Here is an 18308-nt window from a genome sequence, read left to right as displayed (position 1 = left end):
GAAGGCACTTCTTAGTTTGCAAAGGCAAGTGCAAGCTTGTTCAGGACAAAGCAATTTCTGCATCACGCAGCTGAATGCTGCTTTTCCTGCAAATGCCTTCTCTATCCAATTTACCCGTCTTTGCTGGGTCAGCGTTGAACTCGAGGAAGCTGCTTCACTCTTCTTAACTCTAAGAGTGACCAAGAGACCACCGGGTGCTCGCTCAGCAGACCAGCTCCTGCCATGAGATAAGCTGCTTGCAATGGCTTTATTGATTTGTCAGTTCTGTCAGGCTGGCACAGCGCAGCACGACTGGGGAACACGGCACAAGTGTCAGCTCGGTACAGCAACGCAGCACGGCGGCCCCAGCCACACAGCCAGTGCAGCACCACGCGGCACGAGGCGGGCGATGGAAGACTTGGCACAGCGCAGCGCGGCAGCAGGGCTGCTCACAGCACAGCTTTCACTACACGAATAACTTCTATTGGTGATTTTTACCAATGGAACCCGATGGGCAGCAGCTACGATCGCGCCTTTCTACGCACAAGCGATGGAAGTTCCGAACACCCCAGGACACGCAGGGAAGGAAGAGACATAGGGGTTTTTCCCCTTAGGATACCATAAGATTTTTGAAGGCCGTGAGACAAACAGCAGTGAAAATGGTTCTGTTCAGCACCAGTGACGTTTCTGCTGTTCCCTGTGTTGGGATCCAGCTGGGTTTGGGGTTGCTGCAGTTTCTTCTCCTGCAGCGCCAAGTCCAGCTCACAAAGTCCACCTGTCAGCTTACAGCAAGATGCGAGCTTCTAACTGAAAGGCATCACAGCGGTTCAGCTGTGTGTGGGAAACCTTAACAAAACAGCAGGAAAAGGAGATAGAGGATGGAACGTGGCAGATGGCAAACTGCGCTGGAGCTTTCCTCCCTTCTGCACCCATCACCGGCCGGCAAAGAGGAAAAAAGAAAGAGCTTTAGGACCCGCAGTGAGAAAAGCTTATCACTCCCAGAGGCAAATGCATCAGTCTGTGGGACTCTTGCAGCAGCTCCACATCTTCACAAACACCATCAGCGCTTCCCCAGGCCCCACAGCTACCCTGGATTGTCTCTCCAGGAGCAGGGGCCGGGGCACGTGCTGGTGCAGAGGCCATTCCTTGTGTTACAGCTGGTTGCTATTCCGCTTGCTGTTGTCTTTCCACGCCACAGCAAAGGCATACAGACTCTCACGGACTGCAAAGATTCAGTCTGGAGTGGCCCCGCTGGAGGAGTTGGTTCCAGAGCCCATGGCTGCTCCTTGCTGGGTACGTGCCCGTCCCCACAGCGCAGGGACCCCACTGCCCCAGGGGTGACTCACAAGGGAGGAGACCGGTGCTTGTGGAAGGCATTTTCCAGGAAGTTAGCCAGTTTCTCACAGTCATCCTAAATATAGAAGAAAAAGCAAGCCGACAGATTAGTTTGCCACGCTTTTTCCAGCACACAGGAGAAAGCACTCTGCTGTTTCAGTTCCAAGCTGTGCAGTTGCTGTGCTCAGGTGAAGAAAAGAAGGAAGCCTGAATACACTTTTTTATTTCCAGGCCTACTCACATTTATTTTTCAGTGAGTGAAGCTAACCCCTGCCTTGTCTGATGTCAACATCCAGAATGAGAAATGCTTCAAAGCTTTGCCTACAGCCCCAGACTCCCCAACTCGTACAAAACAGAAAAATAAACGCATTTTTCATTTTCCCCACACTCCTTTGCCCTGAGGCCACGCTGCCCAAATGACTGCGCAGCTCTGCGTTCCTCCTTGAGTCCGTCTGCAGACACCAAGGAAGAGCCTGGAAGAAGCAGTGCTGCTGTAGGGCACTTCTGACAGGGAGAAGTTTGCAAAGTGACCTGAGAGCAGCTTGGGCTGCTGGGTCCTGGCTGCTTCTCCCTGGCACGGCTCAGGCTTTCACATTCAGAAAGGCAGGGAGTTGATGCAGCGAGTGTGGTGAGCTGTGACTGCTAGATGGCTGACCCTTCAGAACAGCAGGAGCAAAGTGTGGAGCCCAGAAAAATCAAGCAGAGAAGCACTGAGCAAGGGCACGAGTGCAGCACAGAGCTGCAGCCTGGGCCCTGTGGCCGCTCCTGGCTGCAGATGGGGAATAAGGCAGGAGGCATCAGGCTGTGCGGCACACAGCGCGCGCGCTGACAGTGGCACGGCGCACGAGCAGCCTTACCTCGTGGATGAACCCGTAGTGCACCAGCTCTGTGGCGAGGTCCTTGGAGTTATCAGCTGCAGAGGGAAGGAACAGTGAGAACGTTGGTGCATCCCAGCTCGTCCCCTCCCAACAAAGCACACCTCTCCAGCCCAGCTGCGCCCCGTTGCGCATTAGGGGCACGCACTGCATGCTGCTGCTCACAGTTCTGAGAACGCTGGGGCCAACAGAGCAGAGAGGGGAGTGGGTGAGAGGCAGGACTGAGCTCCAGCCCCACATCACACAGCACAATGCCTTGGCAGTGTGTCACTGGCAGGTCTTTGAGCTTGCTATGGTTGGGCTCAGCATGAAAAGGAAGCGGGCCGCTTCCTGCAGGTAGGAACAGGAGGAGCTGGCGGAGCAGCAAATCCTAAGCGTCAGTTTCCAAGCTTTGTGTTTTTGTTCTTCCTGTAAGGGACTCCAGCTGTGCAGCCTGCAGAGGGCTCCTGCACACCTTAGGAAGGAGCTGCTGTGTCAGACTGACCCCAGGAGAAGTGCCCTGCCCCAGGGCCATGGGGTTCCCCCAAGAGAAGAGCGCAGCAGCTCCTTGGAAGGTGCTGTGGAGACTGCCCCAGAGCTGGGAAAAGGCAAAGAATGCACTCATTCACTGGGATTGCCCCAGTCACACATCTCTGGGTTCGGTGCACGCTCCTGATGGCCACGGGACTCACAAAGCTCACTTCAGCTGCAGGTTGGCACCGCGTGCCAAAGGGAACAAGAACGGTGCCACAGGGATATGAAGTTTGGTCTGCTCTCCCAGCACAAGGAGGGGAGAAGAGCTGAGTGCAAGCACAGTCTGTGCCTAGCCCTAACCCCAAACCTGACCAGGGCTTCATGACCAAGAAGCAAGGAGACCTACTGGGCAGCAAGTCGTAACTCAGCTGTCGGTGCAGCTTGTCCTCCAGGATCAGCAGGAGCGTGAGCTGCAGAGAGAAGAGAGAGCTCTGTACATTCATTGTAAGAGACAGTAGCAATGCTGGAAGCTGCTGGCAGGGTGAGCAGGGGGATGCTGGTCAATGCCAACATGTGGGGTGTCTTTGGGGCACAGTTTGGGTGACTCAGAGAGATGCTCTCTCTGTTAAACTGGAAAGAAGCAGAGCTAAGAGGTGTCCAAAGACGTCATGGACTGCTGTAGCTTTGCTCTTCTCTGGGCTTCTTTTGCCTCGGACAGAAAGTTGGTGGGACCCACAAAACCTGTGGGTCCTGCAGCGAACTGAGACCAAGCTGTGCCGTGCTGCAGAGAACAGATGCTGCTCGTTGCATCCTGGTGGGGCTGTGCACTCACATGCCACTGAGTCTTGTCCTCATTCAGCTCCATGTTGCATTGCATCTGCACCACCTGGAAGAGGCCAAAGTGAGCGTCAGCCTTGAACTCCCCCAGGTCTGCTTTGCTCCTGTTTTCCAAGCACATCTCTCAAAATCCCACTTAAAACACAGCTACCAGCCTGACCTTCTCCTCTGCCCGCATCTCCAGGTGCTGCTCAGAACAGCCGAGGGCTCACTGAGCCCAACAGCCGGTCACAAACTGCCATCAGCTGATGAAAGGTTGGGTGGGAGCCCTGCAGGAGGTGCATTTCAGGGGCAGCATTACATCAGGATGAATTCCTCTGCTTTATTTGTCTGGGTGGGTTTTCCCCTTGAGGCTCTGCCCAAACTCTTGGTTACTAACTCTTGGTTAGTGCTGTGCTTTAGTTCATGTCCCTGAGGGATGACAGCTTCTTAAATCAGACAACAAACCAAACCGAAATGTTAAATACTACTGAAATGGTGTGGAGTTCCTTTTGGGAACGCTGCATTGCACTGCAGCACACTGAAATTAAACAGACCAGTACGGCTTTCCCTTAATAACTCAGCTTCAAGCTCCAGCACGACGACGCACCCAAGGCGGACGCCCCTTCCTTACACTGAGTAACTCCACAGATGCTTTGTTTGTGTGCAGAACTGCCCCACATCCTGCACACATCACTGAGAACACCGATGGTAACTGAGTGCATCGCTGCCACCTGCTCCCAGCTCTCCCTCCCCAATGCCCACAATCATCATCCTGTGGGAAGGGACATCAGGAGCTCTCCAGACCCCCCCCCCCCCCGCCCAAAAGAAGGCAGTGAGATCAGAGGAGGCTGCCCAGCATCACTTTGCTGCCCTCCTTTGAGCTTGCTGCAATTTATCGGTGTCTTTCTGTGTTGTCCAGATGCAGAACAGTGGCAGCGTGGATGTTCCATTGCTGAGCACGATCCGACTCAGCTTATGCAGTTTTATTCACAGTCTGCTGCATTCAGACAGATCTTAGCAGTCAGAGGGAACGAAGGCATTTGGCTGCTGAAGAAAGCAGTGCTCTGGGGAAGCACAGGGAGTTCTCACCCTGAACTCCTGACCTGCTCCAGCAGCCGTGCTCCCTCTGAGATGGACATTTCCATCAATCCTCACCTCCTGTAGCTGACTTTGTGCTTTTGATGCAGCTCAAATATTTGGTTCCAGAGCAGAGGAGGTGATGGCTGAGCTGGGAGCTGTGCAGGAACCGCGCGTCAGTGCTGCCTGTCTCATCTCCTCTCACTCTCACTTCTCTTTCTCAACTCTTTTTCTGCTTTTCACATCTCTTCTGCTTGCTAAACGGAGCGGTACAGATGGAGGCCTCCATCAGGCTCCTCCACTTGCAGCACTGGAACCTTGCACCATGCACCCCTGAGCGCCTTCTGCCACCTTCCCCAGCCTGGCTGCTCTCTGATCTCATACCAAAGAGCTGAGCCTACAAACAAGTGTGTGGGCCACAGGAACATCCAATGGGTTGATGTGCATGCCATAGCCACGGTCCTAGGCAAACTGCTCTGGGTGGCACAGCTTGAGGAGGGAGATTGGACACCGAATCTCAACTGTGATCCCACGTGAAAACACACAACCAATTGTTCAAAGCTCTTAGGATACATCGGAGTCGTGCAGAGACCATGAAGGAGTCTCCTGCCAGCCCAAGCTGAGCCACTGAATCATGGAAACAATGAGGTTGGAAAAGACCTCCAAGATCCCCACGTCCAACCCCATCCCATCCCATCCCATCCCATCCCATCCCATCCCACCCCACCATGCCCACTGACCATGTCCCCATGTGCCACGTCTCCACCATTCTGGGACGGTGACTCCCCAGCCTCCCTTTGCAGCTGTGCCACTGCATCACTGCTCTTTGCAGGTGAAATGCTTCCTAACGTTCCTAAATCGCACAGGACAGCGATGCTATCTCCAAAGTTCAATCTAGGAAGCACTCTGCTCCACACAGGTTCATAATGGAGTGAGGAAACATCTCCCTGCAGTGCATTTAGCATGCCTAAAGAGGCTGGAAACTTCCACTTAGATTAACTGTAGTGAGTGATAGCTCATCAACATGGGTTCTTGATTGTGCTGCAACACCTTTTGGATACGGAGGCAATCATAGAATCACGTAACCCTAGAATGGCCTGGGTGGCACAGAAGCACAACGCTCACCTGGTTCCAAGCCCCTGCTGTGTGCAGGTTGCCAACCAGCAGCCCAGGCTGCACAGAGAACCCACAGGGTGCCATAAGGATCCAGAGTGAGCCACAATGATCCATAGGGTGCCACAGAGATTGATAGGGTGCCATAGGGATCCATAGTGAGCCACAGTGATCCATAGAGTGCCATAGGGATTGATTGGGTGCCATAGGGATCCACAGGATGCTACAAGGATCCACAAGGTGCCATAGGGATCCATAGTGAGCCACAGTGATCCATAAGGTGCCATAGGGATCCACAGGGTGCCATAAGAACCCGCAGGGTGCCATAGGGATCCATAGTGAGCCACAGTGGTCCATAGGGTGCCACAGAGATTGATAGGGTGCCATAGGGATCCACAGGGTGCTATAAGGACCCATAGGGTGCCATAAGGATCCACAGGGTGCCATAGGGACCCATAATCATAGAATCACAGAATCCCAGCATGGCCTGGGTTGCACAGGAGCACAGTGCTCACCTGGTTCCAACCCCTGCTGTGTGCAGGTCGCCAACCAGCAGCCCAGGCTGCCCAGAGCCACATCCAGCCTGGCCTCCAATGCCTGCAGGGATGGGGCATCCACAGCCTCCTTGGGCAACCTGTGCCAGTGCCTCACCGCCCTCTGGCTCAAAAACTTCCTCCTCAGATCCAACCCAAACCTCCCCTGGCTCACTTTAAAGCCATTCCCCTCGTCCTGTCACCACCCACCCTCGCAAACATCACCCCAGGCAATGCCTGTAACCAGCAGCACCAGCACCCTCTGCGTGGCACTGAAAAGGTGGCTGAAGGGCAGAGCTATTTCCAAGCCCACCCATCAGCTGAGCTCCTGTGCTCAGAAATGCCGCTCAGGGCTGCATGGGTGCCCTCAGGTCCGTCCATGGGCTCGCTGGGCTTCCCTCTGCTCCTCCCAGAGCAGTCAGCGCTGCGGTCACCTTCCTTTGGCCCTTGCAGGTTTGTCCAGATGCAAGATTTCATGCAATGAAACTCAGATGGCCGCTCCCCTCTCAACCCCGCTAAAATCAATGCGTGTTTTTTCACCAGCTGCTTCTGGTTAAGCCAGACCACGCACCTGCAGAATTGGGGCACTGGATGAAAATGCTCCATATGGCAAACGCAGAGGGGGAGACAGCATAAATGCTTGGGTTCACGCTGACGTTCCTCCACTTGATCCAACTGAGCAGCGCGGCGCTCTCTAAAAATAAGCCCGGAGCGCTATGAATAAACCATAAGTTAAGTGCTCTGAGAGCTGATTTACGGCTGCGATGGAGCCCAGAAGAGATGCTTTGTAGGAGGCGTTTCACAGCATCTTGCAGGAACGAGAACCAGTTTGGGGCCTGCGTAGCATTTTTAACCTTAATTCAATGCAAGCATGGAGTTGCACTCCTAACATCCACGGCAATGCGGAGTGCCACAGGCGATCGACGACGAATGGCACGATAGCATCAGCGCAGGGAAACACCCCGCACAGGGAATAAGGACAAGAACGTTGTTGTAAGGAACAGAGGTGCACACAGAGCTATGCCTGATCCCAAAGCCCTGCAGCTCAGCAGAGGGAAGCCAGCTGAGCCGTGCCGTGCCAGGGCTGCGTCCTGCTGACAGCAGCCAACCCTCCTCTCCCCCTGCACTTGTCAGCAAAGCGCCTCCACTGCCTCCAATCTGGGGCTTCCCGTAGAAGACGGCGATGAAATGGAGTGAGTTCGATGGAGAGATGGCAAAACCGTGCAGGGCTGCAGCACTGGGAAGGGAGGCAGAGGGAGCAGGACTTGCTCTGCCTGATGGCTTTGGGGAACCCGATGGCAGCCCACCTATAGCTGTGGGGTGCTGAGAGGACGGAGGAACCGGGCTGTTTGCAGAGAGAAAGGAGAGAAGAGATAGACCTAACCAGGGACGTTCTGGATGGAGCCAAGGAAATCCTTTTTCTTGGTGACAATGTTCAGAAGTGGACCAGGGGCCCACGGAGGCCATTGGATCACCATCCCTTGAGGATTTCAGGACCCACTTGGACTCCTGATGTCCCTTCCCACCTGAGCAACTGCATGGCAGAATGGGACCCAGCACTGGATACCAATTTAGGTCACGCAGCAGTGATTAATCCAGGAAACCACTCCTGAGACCAGAAGTGGATTCAGCACTCCAAAATGCCGTCAGAGTCACGGTGCCCACCCTTCCTGCAAACAACCCTGGGACAAACACACACAAAGCCCTTGAATTGAAGATGCTGAGTGAAATCCAACAACGTGGGAGACAGAGATGATCTCACAGTGTTTGTTCCTGGCACCTGGAACTGACTCCAGGACACTAACAACACAGGAAACGGTGAAAGAAGACTTTAAAACTAAGCTGCCACCACAGGATCACTGAAAAGAAGAGCTGAAAGGGTTCAGGATGCCAGCCCAGAGAATCATAGGATCATGAAGGTTGGAAAAGACCCCTAAGAACACCAAGACCAACTGTCAACACAACCCCATCGTGCCCACTCACAGAATCATCAAATCACTGAGGTTGGAAAAGAACTCCAAGATCCCCACATCCAACCCCATCATGCCATCCCCCCATGCCCACTGCCTGCGTCCCCAGGTGCCACATCTCCACAGCTCTGCAACACCTCCAGGGATGGAGACCCCCCCTGCTTTCCTGTTCCGACACCCACTGTGGTTGTACCTGGCCTGACCTTACCTTCCTGGTCTCCACATCAAAGGGCTCTGGCGTAGGGGTTTTGGCTTTCTGAGGGTCCTCTGGGGGTTGAGAGAGTGCCCGTGGGAGGGCGTGGGGTCTGGAGACAGCGAAATTCATCAGAGGGTAAATCCCATTCCTGGTACAGACACAGAGAGAGGAGACAACCAAGTGAGCCCCGTCCTCCTGCCGCACGCTGAAGGTCTGTTTGTCCATGTGGAGAGCCACAGAGGGGCTCAAACGAGCGACTAAGCACGGTCCTGCCAGTGGGATGCTCCATGTAATGGGATCTGGGGACGTCCCAAAACCCACCTGACGTCTTCTAAGAACTTGTCGAGCTCAAGGAACGAGACCTCAGAGTACCTGGGAGGGAAGGATGGGAATGTCACTGCGAGAGCAGGGCAGCAGAGCAGCACGAAGGGCTGACAGCGTGGTCAGGGTGGATGCAGGTCCCGGACTCACAGCTTGTGCTCCAAACCCTCACCTCCACTGTGCCCCGGGCCGACCCTCACGCCGGATCTCTGCCATCACCATGTTCAGGTCCAGCTCCTTTATCTTCTCCTCCACCACGTTCTCTGGCATCAAATCTAGGGCAGAGCCAGAGAGGGGCATCAACCGGGAGGTGCTGCAGGCTGCCATCCTCCAAGGCTCCTCCATCCCCCCAGCTCTGCGGGGACAGGAGCACGAGCTCAGTGGGGCAGGGCAGCCTCCTGTTACTCACACTGGTTGTTGATGAAGCAGTGTGCTGCCAGCAGCTTCAGGGAATGGACCTCGAAGAGCACGCGGTGGAAGAGGAGGCTGTTGGCCGTCGGCCGCTTGTCGGGGTTGAGGGTCAGGCACGACAGAATGAACTCCTGAGGGTCAAACACAAAGCATGAACTGGCAGCAAAGCCCCATTCCACGTCTGTTCCAGTGCTTGGTAACTGCTGGCGAAGAAATCGTTCCTAATATCCAACCTGAACCTCCCCTGGTGCAACGTCAGGCCGTCAGCTCTCATCCTACCCTACCCTACCTACCTGGGAGAACTGTGGAATCACACAAGAGAACGGGGGGAATAGGCATGCACACATGGTGGAATGTTTTGGGGATGAACATGGAGGGAAACAAAAGACGCGTGCTGCTGTCTGAGCCCCGTACTGGGCTCATACTTCAGCCTGCCCTGTCTTCTCACCAAGACCTGTCCATCAGATATTGATAAGCGTTTATCAGATCCCCTCTTGGCCTCCTCTCCCCCAGGTGCACAGCCCCAGGGCTCTCACACTCCCCATCAGGAGATGTTCCAACCCCTTCCCGTCTCTGCACCCTTTGCTGGGCTCTCCCAGCAGTTCCCAGTCAGCCCTGAACTGGGAGCCTCACATTGGGTGCAGCGCTCCAGCAGTGCCCCCCCAGAGCAGAGCAGAGTGGGGAGAACCTCCCTGCCCTGCTGGCCATGCTCTGTGCAATGCACCCCAGGATCTGCTGTCTTTTTGGCAATCAGGGCACACTGCTGGCTCACAGTCAGCCTGCTGGCCACCGGAACCCCCAGGTCCTTCTCTACAGAGCATGCACACGTGTCTGCATGTGCACCTACTGGGATCTGGCACCCAGCCTCACTGCTGTTCCCAGTGGGACAACGTGGGGACAAGATCTCATTATGACCAGCCGTGGGGACAAGATCTCATCATGACCAGCCGTGGGGACAAAATCTCATCATGACCAGCCGAGCACGAAGGTGCCCTTCAGCCTGCCAGACTGCTGCCCATGCTCCCAGGAGGCTGCTCCAGGGCCACCTGAACCATGTGGGTCCGGCTGTGTCCCGGTGGCTCCGTCCCACAGCTCGGCTGCCCGTACTCACCCTCATGTTGGGGTCATCCAGAGAATGCCGTGCCCGCATGATGGCCTCCTCCGAGACCCGCGTGTCACCGTTGGTCTGGATCTCCAGCACTGCCATCTGGGGAAGGAGGAGCGCAGCTGTGTCTGCAGGCAGCCAAGCCCTGGCTCAAGTCCTCGGGGCCCATTTCTCTACCCCACTGCTGCACAGGTGACACCAACAGCCCCACAGCCCCCTCACAGCAGCACTGAATGTCCCTGTCCCATGTGCTCCTCCTCCCTGGGGGTGCCACAGCTGAGCCAAAGCAGCGGTGGATGCTCTGCTGAGCCCAGCTGAGCCTCCACCTCCATCAGAGACCCACAGCCAGGTGTGGGGAGCTCCCGGGCAGCCAGCGGGCCCCACGAGGCACAACCCTGCCCCACAAGTGGGGATCCCGCAGGTTCCCAGGCTCTGCAGCAGCCCAGCCCCGTACCTCCAGTGCGCACATCCCAAAGGAGAAGATGTCCACGGCTGTCCCGTCGGCCTTCTCTGCAGAACCAAACCAGGAGCCCATCAGCCCAGTTGTGGTGGGATTTCTCCCCCCTCACCGGGAGCAGCTGACGTCCCCACCTACGGACCCCTCTCCCCACACACTTCTATCTGTGCCTGCTTCCCTATCCCGCCGCCCAGAGCTCTACACAAACCTTTCCAATTAACTCAGAAGACCCGAGACAGGGCTCATGCTGTGTGTGCACAAGGCACAAAGGCTCCGCGCTCCTCTTTCCCACTCACTGCAACGCTTGACATGCTGCTGAGCGCTTCTGAGCCAGAACAGCGATCTGAGGTCGTGCTGAGACCTTGTTCTGAATCACCAACATCCAACCCTCAGCCCATTGCCATATTCTCCCTGTGGGCACAGCTATTCCCCACAGCTCCGCACTGATCAGTGCCTCATTTCACCTACAGTCACAAGATCTTTTGGCTGAGAGCTTTAGTTCTAAAGGCACCAAACTACAAACCCGCAGCGGCCAAACACTGAACCACAGCCCTCCCACAGCCTCCTCCCCAAACTGAGCCCCACTCACGGCCGTATTCAGGGGGAAAGAAATGCAAATTGCGCAGCTCTTCCCTCTCGATCCGAATGGGGCTCCGCAGGTCGTCTGGAAGGGCTGCAGGGGGATGAGAAATAATCTGAGGCACGGCACTGCAGTGAGCACAGATGGGACTTTGGAGCGTGTCCCTGCCTGTGCACACAGCAGTGTGGACCCACTCCCCCAGGAGATGCCACCGCAACGGCGGTTCCCCCTCCTGCCTGCAGCCCCAGGACCGCTCCTCGGTGCCCAATGGGGACAAAACCCACCCGGTGATGAGATGGATGTGCTGGAGGGGGAGCAGAGGGACACTCACCGTTGGCAAACACCCGGTGCCACACTGCCGGTCAGCGCCGATGCCAAAGGAGACAAGTGAGAAATGTAGAGCAGGGGACACAAACAGAAGACAAGGTCACACCACACCTCAGAGCCGTAGAATCATTAAGGTTGGACGAACCACTAAGATCATCGAGTCCAACCCCGCCCCATCCCCACCATGCCCACTGAGCACGTCCCCGAGTGCCACATCTCCATGGCTCTGTAACGCCTGCAGGGATGGTGACCCCAGCACTTCCCAGGGCAGCTGTGCCAATTTCTGACCCAGCGTTTTAGACTGCAGTGGGGACCCAACACTGAGCACAGCACCGAGGTGCAGCCTCAGCACAGCTGAGTACAGAGGGATGAGCACCTCCCGCTCTGCTGGCTGCACTGTTCCTGGCACAAGCCGGGATGCCATCGGCCTCCTTGGCCACCTGGGCACGCTGCTGGCTCATAGTCAGCATCCCCAGTTCGTTCTCTGCTACAGGGGGCACTGCACACGTGTGATGCTCAGTAATCCATCAGGGGACTCTCCGCTCTTACCCCTCCCCACCCCATTCCCAGTCCCAGAGCTTCAGGGTCGCGTCCTACCGGAGCCGATCTTGATGAGCCCGTTGTGCTGGATGAAGATGGTATCACTGGTGAGGTTGCCGTGGATGATGGGGGGCTCACAGGAGTGGAGGAAGCTGAGGGGCACAGAGCTGCCCTGAGCACGCTGCCCAACGCAGCCCGCGGCGGGACGGCGAGGCAGAGAACTTACCTGAGAGCGGACAGGATCTGCGTGCACCAGCGCTTCCAGGCCTACGGCAGAGAGCAGAGCTGTGTGAGACAATATAGGACCCCCCTATCGCCCCGCAGCTGGGAACCCGGCCCCCCCGCTGCCCTGCAGGGACCACAGCTCGAGGATGAGCCACGCGCTGTCCCAGCCGTCGCAGCCTCCTTTCCAGCCCTGGTTCAGCAAACACCATCAAAGCTGAGAACCTCAGTGCTGCGATCCTCAGTGGCAGATGCAGCTCTGCAGGGCACCAAAAGCCATGGCAGTGTGGACACACGCACCGCAGAGGGGCAAAAGCTCGCCGTGCTCATGGGGTCCGTGCACACGGTTTGTGCCAACAGTGAATCCCAATTCTACAGCTGCACTGCTGTGGCAGTGAGCTCAGACTTGGGGGAGAGCAATAGAGTCCAGCACAGATCCCAGAATCACAGCTGGGTGATGCAGGAAGCGACCAGGGGATCATAGAGTCATGGAGGTTGGAGTCCCCCAAGATCGTGTAGTCCAATCTCAACCCATCCCCACCTTGACCATGTCCCCAAGAGGGCATCTCCATGGCTCCTGAACACCTCTGGGGGAAGATGACTCCCCCGCTTCCCTGGGCAGCTGTACCAACGCCTGACCCTTCTGGAAAGAAACTGTTCCTAATATCCAACCTGAACATCCCTCGGAGCAATGGGAGGCCACCGCCTCTCATCCCATCACTGCTTTCTAAGAGACCTGAGACCCCTCCCAGCAGGCACAGAGCTGCTCCCTCCCGTGGATGCGCTCCTAGGGACCCTACCCTGGCATTCATGGCCTTGTGGTTTTTCTTGGTTTTCTTCAGGAACTGTTTCAGGCTCCCCGAAGACACATATTCTGTGATGAAAATGACCTGAGGGGGGACAGAGGTGTCGGTTGCTGCCCAGCTCACGTGCTGCACCGCGTGAGGCTGAGCGTCCTGCTACGTATCCTGGGGGAATCACAGAATCGTTAAGGTTGGAAAAGACCTCCAAGATCATCGAGTCTGACTGCCAACCCTTCCCCACCCTGCCCACTAAACTATGCCCTGGAGTGCCACATCTCCACGCTTCTGGAAACCTCCAGGGATGGAGACTCCTCCCGGGCAGCCCATGCCAATGCCTGGTCGGTTTCAGAGAAGAAATTTCTCCTCATTTCCAACCTGAAGAAGAGGAATCCTGGGAGCAGGGTGAGCAGAGGACCCCGGGATCCCACCGCCATCCCTCCAAGCCTGGCATCCGACCCCCGCATCCCCTACCCGTGCCTTCGAGTCCTTCACATCCAGCCAGTATTTATGGAGCTTCACGATGTTGGGGTGGTCCACCAGCACCAGCTGCTCAAACATGGTCTTGATCTTCTCCTGTATGCAGAGAAAAGACAGCTGAGATGGCAGCTCTGGGGGCACGGCAGGACATCACAGAGAGCACAGGAAGGTGGGGAGCGGCTCCAGGTCGGGGAAAAGCTGCTTTTGGAGTACAGAAGACACAGGGAGCCGTGGGCACATTCCTCACCACCAGGGGTGATTACCTCGTGTGCTTTGAAGGCCTTCTTGTCAGTGAAGAGCAGCTCATTCCACACCACCTCCACGCCTTCCTCCGTATCCATGGCGAGGAAGGTGCTCTGGATGCCCGGCATGTTGCCCTGGTTCACCTGCAAGGCACAAGAATCTGTGAGGCCGTCCATGAGTGCGCCCTGCCCGCAGCTCCCACCCCACGGACAGACTCACACCCAGCACTACATGGATGTGCACAGATCTCCTGTTCCACGATCCCCGTCCACAGGACGCTCAAGCTGGGACACGGGGAGCACCCAGCCCACTGCCTGCCCTGCCCGGCCCTCAGGACTCCCATTCCTGGGGGCTCAGGTCCCTGGGACACGAGGGCACAGAGCAAAGCCAGACATTGGGAGCAGCTCCCAGCACAGCAGGATGTCACCGTGAGAGCCACCCAGCTCCAATTCACACCCCATGCGGACCCCGCATCCCAGCAGACATCGGGGAACGTCCCACGCTCTCAGCTGATGGCTGCAGACACAGTGGACAAGGCAGACTGGAAGGTCCAGACTAACCAAAGGCCTCATCAACATCAAGGAGGCTGTGGATGCCCCATCCCTGCAGGCATCCGAGGCCAGGCTGGATGTGGCTCTGGGCAGCCTGGGCTGCTGGTTGGCGACCTGCACACAGCAGGGGTTGGAGCCAGATAAGCACTGTGCTCCTGTGCACCCCAGGCCATTCTAGGGTTTCTGTGATTCCATGATCTCAGGGTGACTGCGGCCACACCACAACCAGGGGTACATCTGATGAGCTCCCATCCCCTGAGCTGTGACCCCACACACAGCAACTCTGCCAGGCTGCAAACTGCATCCAGCATCATCATCAGCGACATCAGCGGTGGGATGGAGTGCACTCTCAGCAACTGTGTGGGTGACACCAAGCTGTGGGGTGCGGCCGACCCAACAGAAGGAAGGAATGGCATCCAGAGGGACCGGGGTGGGCTGGAGGCCCACAGGAACCCAGGGAGGCTCAATAAATCCAAGTGTGAGGTCAGCACCTGGGTCACAGCAACCCCGCTATCAGTGTGAGCTGGCAGATGGAAGGGCAGAGCACGGCCCTGCCGAAAAGGATTTGGGGTGCTGGTGGTTGGCAGCTGGGCTCACAAGAATCACAAGAATCACAAGGTTGGAAACGACCTATAAGATCATCCAGTCCAACCGTCTCCTCATCACCATTGCCACCACTAGTACTAAACCACAGCACGCAGCTCCTCATCCAGACGCGTCTTGAACACTGCCAGGGACGGTGACTCCACCACCTCCCTGTGCAGCCATTCCAGTGCCTGACTACTCTCTGAGAGAAGAAGTTCTTCCTTATGTCCAACCTGAACCTCCTCTGATACAACTTGCGGCCATTGCCCCGTGTCCTGCTCGTTGCCTGGGAGAAGAGGCCAAATCCCTCTTCACCACAACCTCCCTTCAGGAGGTTGTACAGTGCAATGAGGTCTCCCCTGAGCCTCCTCTTCTCCAGACTAAACATTCCCAGCTCCCTCAGCCGCTCCTCGTAAGGTTTGTGCTCCAGACCCCTCACCAGTTTTGTTGCCCTTCTCTGCACACGCTCCAGGATCTCAACATCTTTCCTGTAGTGAGGGGCCCAAAACTGAACACAATACTCGAGATGCGGCCTCACCAGTGCTGAGTATAGGGGGATGCTCACCTCCCTGCTTCTGCTGGCCACACTATTTCTGATGCAGGCCAGGATGCCGTTGGCCCTCTTGGCCACCTGAGCACACTGTCGGCTCATGTTCAGCCGAGCATCAACCAACACCCCCGGCTTGAGGCAGCACTGTGCCCTCGCAGCCCAGAGAGCCAGCCGTACCCCGGGCTGCATCAGAAGACGTCCGTGTTCAGTGCAGAGCAGTCGGACCACACGGATCCTACAGCTCCCTTCCAACTCGAAGCATCTACGATTCCGTGAGGGGGGTTCTCCCCCCCTCCCAGGAGCAGAGCATCCCTGCACACCATCAGCCCCCGCATCCCCCTCCTGGTGGATTTGACCCCCCGCCTCTTCCGGCACGGCGCGGAGCTGCCGGCGTGCGGATGAATGCAGGATTGTTCTGCTGCTGCTCGGGGCTCGGACGCTGTGGCACGGGGCGGCTCGTGGGCACAGCGCTGGGGGGGTGTGCGGCACCCCGGCTCATTGGCAGGGAACAGATGGGCGCCCGTGGCCCAGTTCCTGCTGCCTGGGCACAAAGAGCTTCTATTACTTGTTCCCTCCCGCTTGCAGGCTCCGCGTGCCTCGCACAGAGCTCAGCAATGGAGCCAGCTGGCCCGGGCTCAGCCTGCATGGGCTCAGCCTGCCAGGGCTCCACGCCGTCAGCTGTGGGGACAGGACAAGGGGGTGGCTTTAAGGTGAAGGAGGAGAGATTTGGGTCGGATATGAAGGGGAAATCGTTTCCCCAGAGGTGATGAGGCCTCAGCTCTGCTGCCTCGAGAAGTGTGGATGCCCCATTCCTGGAGGGGCTCAGGGCTGTGGATGGGCAGCGGAGCGGGGGGGCACACAGGGGCTGAGGGTCCTTTCCAGCCCAACCAGTCCACGGTTCTGTGATCCTTAAGGACTTTTCCAACACATCCCATTACACAGTTTTGTGATCTCATTATAGAACGGCCTGGGTTGCACAGGAGCACAACGCTCACCTGGTTCCAACCCCCTGCTGTGTGCAGGTCGCCAACCAGCAGCCCAGGCTGCCCAGAGCCACATCCAGCCTGGCCTCCAATGCCTGCAGGGATGGGGCATCCACAGCCTCCTTGGGCAACCTGTGCCAGTGCCTCACCGCCCTCTGGGTGATCTTTAAAGTCCCTTCCAACCAATCCATTCTATGACCTACAATTGCATGAGTGCTGGAGGGAGGGCTGAGGGAAGCCCCTATGCTTCCTTCAGTGTCCACTGAAGCTGCTCTTCTGCCCACCTCAAAAATCACCAATGGAAAAACATCTCATGGTCCTGAGAAAAACCCCAAGCTGACACCAGCGAGCAGCCGCTGTGTGCCGAAGGACACAGAACTCACCCTGAGCAGCAGCCCCACGCATGGAGCTCCCAGCTGCACCACTAAATAAATGCTGTCTGTGATCACAAAGGGCAAAAGCAGCGGCCACAGCCACTGCTGCCATCTCACCCTGCGCCTCTCAGGGCTCTCTCCCATCAGTTCTGTGAGGCAAAGCTCCTCCTGCACCGGACTGGGAAATTCTGTGCTCGGGTTGCTTCCAGAAAGGCCCTGGCAGGAGCTGAGGCTGCGTGGGGAGACCATGGGGACGGGTGAGTGGAGCTTACGACGGATCAGATTGCATCTTACAATAAATGGCTCCTTTTGTGCTTCTCACATTACGGAGGCTGAAACTGCAGACAGAAAAAGGTTTGGTGATGGAGCGCCGGGGCCGTGGGGGAGCAGCGGTTCTATCAGGGGGGGCTGGGGATGCTCACAGCAGCACCCGGCTGCCCCTCTGTGTTGCAGAGATGCTGATCCAACCCAAATCTCCCCGCTGCCACTTGAGGCCGCTTCCTCACATCCATCATTACCCGCAAAAGAGACCGACCCTCTTCGCCGCAACCTCCCTTCACGTCCCTGCAGATGGGGTCTGCCCTCAGCCTCTTCTTGTGCAGCCCAGGCAGCCCCAGCTCCTTCCCCTGCTCCCCTTGTTGCGTTGTCTGCTCCCTTCTCCAGCTGTATTGCTATTCTCTGCCCATGCACTCTCACCAGTGCTGAGCACTGAGGCTCCCTGGTTCTGATACAACCCCGGATGCCGTCGGCCTTCTTGGCCCCGTGGGCACAGGGTCAGCTGGCCCTCACCAGCTCCCCTAAATCCCTTTCCCATCCAGATCTGGCCTCCTGTGTGCACTTAGAACAGCACCAACCCAGGGGGGGGGAAGGGGGGAGGGAAGGCCGCCTCCTGCCTGCAGGAGCTTCACCCAAAGCACTTCCAAAATTTGGCACGGCTTTGCTGCTTTGTCTCCAAGGCAACTGAGCAGGGCAAAGCCTCAGCGCTCAGCTTGAGCAGCACGGGGTCACGTCAGCATCCTGGGCTCCCTGGGCAGAACAAAACTCACCAGCAGCGGTGCCGATGCCTCAGTTATTCGGTGGCCACGGGCATCTGCTGTGCCACAGGTCCCAACCCCGTGGCATGGAGCAGAAGCCCAGCTGGGGACGTGCAGGGCACAGAGGCGGCGATGCTCACAGCGGGCAAAGCCCACGTGGCTCCCTGTTGGGATTTCTGGGGCTGAGCAGGGAATGCTGTGCCCGGGAGAGCAGAGCAAATCACAACCCGCTCCTCTGCTCTGGGATCTCATTAGAGCAGGCAAAAGCAAAATCTGCACGTGGGTCTTTAGAGACTTTGTTGGAGCTACGGATGGCACAGAGCTGCACAGGGACACCTCAGTGCAGTGCCTGCGCCCTCCGAGCAGCGCATGCAGGGACGCAGAGCTGCGTCCTG

General features: G+C 57.1%; 1 protein-coding gene across 1 annotated transcript in view; it reads right to left on the bottom strand.

Annotated features, from left to right (window-relative positions):
• Positions 1–1321: 1321 nt before the first annotated feature.
• The window catches only part of NRBP2 (nuclear receptor binding protein 2), a gene marked incomplete at both ends in the record, with an annotated part of 29719 nt that continues 12732 nt past the window's right edge, over positions 1322–18308 (bottom strand). The window contains 17 exons of the mRNA XM_079533626.1: positions 1322–1390; positions 2172–2227; positions 3049–3112; positions 3475–3528; positions 8363–8498; positions 8672–8722; positions 8844–8946; positions 9081–9213; positions 10194–10289; positions 10642–10697; positions 11234–11317; positions 11556–11579; positions 12149–12243; positions 12318–12358; positions 13114–13203; positions 13588–13689; positions 13857–13979. Coding sequence (XP_079389752.1) covers positions 1322–1390; positions 2172–2227; positions 3049–3112; positions 3475–3528; positions 8363–8498; positions 8672–8722; positions 8844–8946; positions 9081–9213; positions 10194–10289; positions 10642–10697; positions 11234–11317; positions 11556–11579; positions 12149–12243; positions 12318–12358; positions 13114–13203; positions 13588–13689; positions 13857–13979 — 1377 coding nt within the window. The remainder of the gene's footprint in view (positions 1391–2171; positions 2228–3048; positions 3113–3474; positions 3529–8362; positions 8499–8671; positions 8723–8843; positions 8947–9080; positions 9214–10193; positions 10290–10641; positions 10698–11233; positions 11318–11555; positions 11580–12148; positions 12244–12317; positions 12359–13113; positions 13204–13587; positions 13690–13856; positions 13980–18308) is intronic.

This window comes from Tetrao urogallus (genome assembly GCF_951394365.1).
Source record: "Tetrao urogallus genome assembly, chromosome: 3".
NCBI classification, from domain to species: Eukaryota; Metazoa; Chordata; class Aves; order Galliformes; family Phasianidae; genus Tetrao; species Tetrao urogallus.
This window is presented reverse-complemented; position numbering and strand designations above follow the sequence as displayed.